This window comes from Temnothorax americanus, unplaced genomic scaffold (assembly GCF_048541705.1).
Source record: "Temnothorax americanus isolate GAGA-0224 unplaced genomic scaffold, ASM4854170v1 Scaffold43, whole genome shotgun sequence".
NCBI classification, from domain to species: Eukaryota; Metazoa; Arthropoda; class Insecta; order Hymenoptera; family Formicidae; genus Temnothorax; species Temnothorax americanus.
In genome coordinates this window covers 185,348-192,500 of record NW_027509581.1, presented here as the reverse complement: position 1 = coordinate 192,500, position 7,153 = coordinate 185,348, and the positions used below count along the sequence as shown (strand labels likewise).

Genomic DNA, 7,153 nt, shown 5'->3' with positions numbered 1-7,153 from the left:
TATTACTACTATTATTATTATTATTACTACTATTCTTACTATTTATACATCTGCGCGCGCGCCACTCACATACACACACACACGCGTGCGGGCACGCACACATGTACAGACTGAGATGCGAAATGATACGCGTCACACGCAAACGACGATACAATGCTCGGCGGACGTTTGAACATGTTTAAACGAGTATGAAAATGAGATACATGAGTTATGAATAATGTATATACATAATTCCAATCGGAGGGAGGAAAAAGGAAAGAATGTAAAAAGACAGAATGAAACGTGAATCTTACTGGAACTGAAAATCATAGGATCCACAGATCCAAACATTTAAGAATACAAGGATCCAAAGGTTTGAAAGTCTAGTTATTTAAAGAACCGAGAGTATTGGATAATTTAACGACCTAGAAGTTCATGGATCTAATAAGTTCACGAATTTCAAAACATAACAAATATTTATATTTATGAATTTCAGAACACAAAACCTTTAAAGATTACAGAGTTCATGGAATTCAAAATACAAAAATGTAAAATTTCTTTATTTATGAATATTCGAATCCTAGGATCCAAGTATTCATACGTTCTTCATTATAGACACGCAACGATGCATATGTACATCAATTATATTGTATTTTAATGATTACTAATTAATAATCTACAATAATCTTAACAATCATTAACTAAAAGCGATTTAGTTAATGAATATCATTAACTAAATTTTAAGCATATAACAGTGGAACGATCTGACAGAGAAAAGAGAAGTAGTAATGTTGTGTGAATGGTTGTATGAATGAAAGAAAAAGAATAGAGGGAAGAAAGATGGAGAAAACACAAAAATTATAATTAAGTAGCGACAGAAAAATAAAAATGTGGCGGAAGTTACGACATGTTTGCCATTTAACTCAGTGTGTATTTTTTTCAGAAAATAAAATAACGCATATTGCGCTCTTCATGACATAGTTTTGGAGTAAAATATAAATTGACTTAACAATGCCACACCAAGCTTTAATAACACTATAATCCTTTTCGTACTACACATTCTATGAGTTTTTAAGGCTCCTGGTCCTTGACCTGAGAACTCTGCGTTGACAGTGGCGACGTAGTCATAGCGATAGAAATAAGAACTCTGTCTAATGGAGAACTCTGTCCTCGTCTTCAGTGACATGTTGACAATCATATTTTGTCGTGCGTGCAATTTCCTTATTATTCGCTCTATACTTGTGCTATACTGTTTATTCGTTAAACTCATACAATTGGCCAAAAAGTAAGATTTGCAAGGAATACATATGCGGAAGGAACATATTCCACTCCTTTCGATAGTTGTCAAAGCTTCCCAAGGAGCGCCAATGCGCTTTGAATGTACATTAAACTTTGCATTAAATGCGGGTATTTGTCCCGCATTATATATGCGCATTTAATGCATATTATATGAAAGCGCATACCAAAAAGTGCATCTACGCTCATTGATCGAGGAGTCCAATCGGACAACTAGTGAACTCTATTAGTTAGAGTAATATAGTTATTGGAATTTTTTTCTTTGTGCCCAGCCTTTAAGCTGTGCTGTGAGCATATTTCAGTACAGCTATCACAGAAGAAAAGAACATTCTTATTTAGAGAACATCTTTATTTTTGACTTGATAAATGTCATTTATTTAAAATTCCATTTATTTAAAATTTAAAAACTTAAATAAAATGTTTCATAATGAGTCAGAATTAAGCTACTCATTTAAATACACTGGCCAAAAAAATTATCGCATCACTCAATTTAACCAAAATTTGGCATAACTTCAAATAACCGTATATCCGCGAAAAATTGTCACCGACCACCAAACTTGGTGTCGTGTCAGTATCTTTAGAAAATGTTTATTGCATCGATTAAACAGTTTTTTATTCGTTCATCTACTCGAGAAGTATGAACGTATTCCATGAATGTGCGTTCTGACCCCGTTTCCCTAATAAAAAAAAGGGTGCAGTCCCATGCACAGCGAAAAATCGGAAACGACAAAAAGGGAACCGCAAAATGGAAATAGAGCATGCGCAGCTGCACAACGCGTCGTCTGCTTATTCCGTTACTTTTTTTCAACTTCAGGCATCCCATGCACGCTAAAAAATAGGAAAATTGAAGAAAAATCAGAACTTGTTAAAATCGGAAATACTATTTAAAAGTAAAAAGTAATAAAATGTATTATTTATATAAAGAAAATAAATATTATTAAACATTTGTATAACAACTACACTCGAAATTACTAATTTTTTGGTTCTATGAAGAAAAATTGGTTAAAGAAAGAGGTTAGAGTACCATTCCTTGTTGAAAAAGCTGCTTCATGGGACGCTAGAAATCGAAAAATAGAAACAGAAAGGTACGCAAAATTATATTGATTAAAAATTTAAGTTAAAAAATTTTTTATTTATTCTATAAATATTCTGTAATAATAGTGTCAATTACCATTGTTTAGGTACGTGAATAATTCATAATGAGATCAAAAGTTTATTTGATGCTAATACTGCAAAAATGCAGACAGTTGCAACAAATGCCACAAACACCTTGGCAATCTGAAATAAATTATGAACAAATTAACAAGATGTACTGCCTTTATCTTTTACTAAAAAGAAAAGAACTTGTTAAACGAAGATTCTGGGTAAGACCCATATTTACAGAAGAAATGAGATTATTACAAGGGTTTAGCGATAACTTAATTATTGAAATGATGCATCGTGATGAAGAAAAATATTTTGATTTTTTCCGTATGCATTTGCAAAGTTTAAATGAATTATTTACTCTTATTGAACCACACATTACAAAACAGACTGTGGTGAGGACTCCCATACCATCTAGAACTCGTTTTGAAATCTGCATTCGCTATTTAGCTACAGGTGATAGCTTTCAGTCTCTTAGTTATGCTTTTCGAGTAGCACCAAATACAATATCTAAAATTATATCAGAAACTTGTCAAGTTATTTGGGATGTCCTGGCTGAAATAGTTTTTCCAGAACCAACAGAACAGTTGTGGTATCAGAAAGCATGTGATTATGAAGATTTGTGGGACTTTCCTAATTGCATTGGGTCTATAGACGGTAAACACGTTGTTTTACAGGTATTTATGAATTTAAAAATGACCAACTATACATATACTGTATAACAAATTATTATGAAAAAAATAAACAAAAATTTTATTTACAGGCACCATATAAGAGTGGTTCTACCTATTATAATTATAAAGGTCAACACAGTATTGTATTGCTTGCCATAACAGATGCAAATGGATTATTTACTGTAGTAGACATAGGAGCAGAAGGAAGACGTAGTGATGGAGGAATTTTTATGCACAGCGATCTTGGTATCAGTCTAAACAATAATGAAGTCAGTTTGCCTCCATCAAGGCAATTAGAAGAAAATGGTCCAAATTTACCTTATGTGCTAGTTGGAGATGAAGCATTCGCTCTTACTAACTACATGATGAGACCATATTCTAGAAGAAATGATTTAGATCTTTCTGAAAAAGTGTACAACTACAGACATTGTAGAGCCAGAAGAAGTGTTGAATGTTCTTTTGGAGTGTTAGCAGCACGGTTGAGAGTTTATCGTAAACCCATGGAAACCTCAGTTACTACTTCTGTTAAAGTTGTTCAAGCAACAGTATGCTTGCATAATTTTCTAATGGCTAAAGATATAACTCGATCACTTCAAAAGAGGCAATATTCGCAACTTCTTCCAGCAGAAAGAGATGCACCTGCACTTCATGATCTGCATGTTCAATATGTAAATATAAATAATGCTACTGGGATAAGAGATGCATTTAAGCAACATTTTAATACAACTGGTGTTATTGAACAACAATGGGAGAGAGCATTGCAAAATAATTTTTAAGCTTAATTTATACAAAGAACAGTTTATTTAAATTTTTTAATAATTGTAACATGAATAAATTGTACGTTATAACAAATACATGTTTGTCATACTTAAGTTTAAATATGTGCTTATTACATAATAAAGTGCATTTTAATATAATATTCAATAACCATATATGTATTTGTAACATTAAACTTAAATTAGTTTGTAATACAACAAAAAATCTTATAGTTATAGCTTTCTATTTATTTAGCCTATCTCCACTTAGTTTGGCATTTAATTTTGGCATTAAATTATTTATTAATAATATTGCTGATGGTTTAAAATAAAGGAATTAGGCATCAATATCTTGTAAATCTTCTTCTTGTTGTAAGCGAGTCAAAAAATCTATTTCTACTCTTGCTCTAGCTTTATAAGAAAGTCGTCTCATTCCAGCAGCTAACCTCATTGCAAAACTATCTATTTCATCCATCTTTTTGGGCTCTGTTTTTATATGTTTCATTATTTCCTTTTCTACATCGGCAGTTCTTTTCTCTGTTAATAAACAATGTTTTATTACAAATAATACAAGTTTAGAGTATGTTACAAAATAAAGGTACTTACTATTGGAACTACTTGATTGCCCTTGTGAAGGTAGATTTTGAGTACGATTATTTGAAGATGATGGAAATAATGTTCTACAAGCACTTTGTACCTCTCGTTGTATTAATACATTGTCTGCAGGCTTTTGTTGAAACACACGTTGTAATTGGGATTGTGCTCCTGTACAAGATTTTTCACTCGGAGAGAATTGCATTTGAGTAATACCATGTGGTGTTGACGTATTCGATCGTGCTTGTGATGAAACAGTGGAGATTATAGATCGAGATGGAGATGGAGAAACTTCTGGCATGATTGCAGACTGTGATATTGGAGAAACACACGATCGCCTGCTATCGTTACTGGAAGATCCTGAAGCAACAGTATTTATTGTATCTGAGATATTACTTAATGCTGAAATTGGTCGAAAAAAATCTCTCTTTAAAAATACTGTCGTGAACAAGTGTCTGTTGTGAATTGAATTCCATATTTTCTTTATTTGATGTACGGTTTGCATTCTTTCTCTTTAACTTCAATGATGATATTGTTCTAAAAAACAAAAAGTTTAAAAAGATATTGTTTAAACTCATATTTAAAATAAAATGTTTTGGAATAAATGTTACATGTACGCGTGCGTGTGTAGATATATACATATACGTACGACTTGTATGTTAAAAGTTCATTCAAAAAACTCATTGTCTCATAGTATCTAAAAGATGACTTTAAATCATCATTAGCTGCAGCTCCACTTCTTTCAAAAGCTGCCTTCTGTTTCATTAGTTTATTTCGAGCTTTACAATAACATTCTCTTAGATATGCCCAGCGCCTAGAAGCATTTACAGGTGTAAAATCACCTCCTGGAAAATAAGAAAATATATTTTAAAATATCTGTATTTTATGTTTTAATATGATACATCTTAATACATAAAATAATACATATATTTTAAAATACACTACCTCCAAAACTATTACTTATTAATTTCCATAAATCAGCTTTTACTTTCTTTGCTCTCTGCTTGGCAGAAAGTCTTGAGTCATAAAGCGCAGGCTTAAGTTGCACCTGGCCAATCAGACTTTCATCGTACTTGCCAGAAGCAAAAGGACCGTATACTTCCACAGCTTTACCAAGCTTTTTCCCTGATGGATCATTTTTCATCATGTCATCATAATCATCATATTCATTATCAGAAAATTCACTATTTTCCACATCATCTGCTTCATTTAATTCATTTCCATCAAGTTCTTTATTTATGCATTTACTGGAACTGTCATTTCCTACTGATATTTCTTGTTTATTAACTGCAAACAATGTGATAATCATTATAAAATGTTTGGGGTACAAATACAGCGTTACACTATTTACAACAAACAATATTTACCTATTACTAACATTCCAGTCTTATCCATACAAAATTCATGCAATTCACTATTATATATTGCTAACAACTGTGTTTTAATAAATTGTTCAAAAAACCATTCATAATATATCCACAATAGCCACATTTTATCGGATTATTCACTATTTGCTAAAAGAAAAATTTAAATATTGTTTTCTTATTAAATAAACACGTTCGTATTAAAATTATTTATATTATACAATTTTTCATTAATACAGACAAATATTCTTAAAATTACTTACTTCTGACATTTTTAATCGCTATCAATTTGCTCGCTCGTACTTTTAACTTATGCCTTCTTTTTTTAGGTTTAACGTGCATGGACCTGCATTTAGGTATATTGCACTCTTGTTCTTTATTCTTTTCAAAACGATGTGAATCTTTTAGCTTGTGCGCAGCGTCTAAGGTTATGTTTACAATCTGACGTAAATCACGTAGATACAAGATTGTAATTCTGCACAGTATGCACGCGCGTCCATTCCCCTTTTGCCGTTTCCGATTTTTCGCTGTGCATGGGACTGCATCCTTAACCAATCAAAACATCCTATTTTATTACATTATTTGTGACGGGATTAAAATGGGATGTTTTGATTGGTTAACTTGGATGACGCGACACGTGACGCGCTCAGTGGAAACTCAGCCCAAGTGCCAACCATGATTAGTCAATCTGCTTAACGACAAATGTGATTGGTCAGTTTCAATGGAATAATTGGCCGATTAAAGGGTGCGTTCCACTTTGTCCTTGTTTAACATTTGATAAATAACAAGAATGAAATGATTCCACGAGCGTTGCGAGCGTTAAGTGGAACGCACCCTAAGCTAATCGGAGATGATGAAACCGGCCCTTACTTGAGAATTTCTACGTTGCATCCGAATACTGAATTATCGGCTGTGCTATCCATAGTTACATATTGTTTAGTTGGAGGATCGCGTGTGGCGCGCTTGATTATGCAGGATTGTATGTGTGTGTGCGTGGTATCGATGAATGAATCCTGTTGCGCAGCCCGGCAGGGTATCGTAAAGTAGTCAATAAGTGTTCCGTGAACGCGGGTAACGAACAGTCGGTTCTGTTGAACCGAGTATTATCTGCATGCCTGTCGTGGTCTTAATACACGATTAAATCACGATTAATCCGTTTAATCGTGTCGTGACGATTGCGATCGGAAGCTACGAAGTTGGGCGTAAGCGCGTTTCTCTCGCATGGTGCACCGAAGCGTTTTTCGTGACGGTAGTGTCTCTCACGGAAAGTCGTAGCTTTACAAGCGAAGAGGCGTGCGATCGATGAGACTGAAGTAAAACGATTGAGGTAACTTGAAGCAGGCGTGGT

The 7,153-nt window shown here is 33.3% G+C and overlaps 2 protein-coding genes across 5 annotated transcripts; both read right to left on the bottom strand.

Annotated features, from left to right (window-relative positions):
- Nucleotides 1-4,069: 4,069 nt before the first annotated feature.
- On the bottom strand, nt 4,070-4,742 carry LOC143903088 (uncharacterized). The gene is made up of 2 exons (XM_077416481.1): nt 4,454-4,742; nt 4,070-4,384 (listed from the first exon to the last, which is right to left on the bottom strand). Exons 1-2 carry the CDS (start codon nt 4,740-4,742, stop codon nt 4,185-4,187), a joined length of 489 nt encoding a protein of 162 aa, XP_077272607.1. The 3' UTR covers nt 4,070-4,184.
- LOC143903086 (uncharacterized) lies at nt 4,454-6,813 on the bottom strand. Of its 4 annotated transcripts, none has more exons than XM_077416475.1 (5): nt 6,676-6,813; nt 6,069-6,351; nt 5,387-5,728; nt 5,091-5,286; nt 4,454-4,978 (listed from the first exon to the last, which is right to left on the bottom strand). In XM_077416475.1, the coding sequence occupies exons 1-5, from the start codon at nt 6,694-6,696 to the stop codon at nt 4,834-4,836; spliced, it is 987 nt and encodes a 328-aa protein (XP_077272601.1). In that variant the 5' UTR covers nt 6,697-6,813; the 3' UTR covers nt 4,454-4,833. The 4 variants fall into 4 exon arrangements, with proteins under 4 accessions (XP_077272601.1, XP_077272602.1, XP_077272605.1 ...); XM_077416476.1 differs by having other exon boundaries at nt 4,454-4,801; XM_077416479.1 differs by having other exon boundaries at nt 6,069-6,493; nt 6,676-6,809.
- Nucleotides 6,814-7,153: the final 340 nt, after the last annotated feature.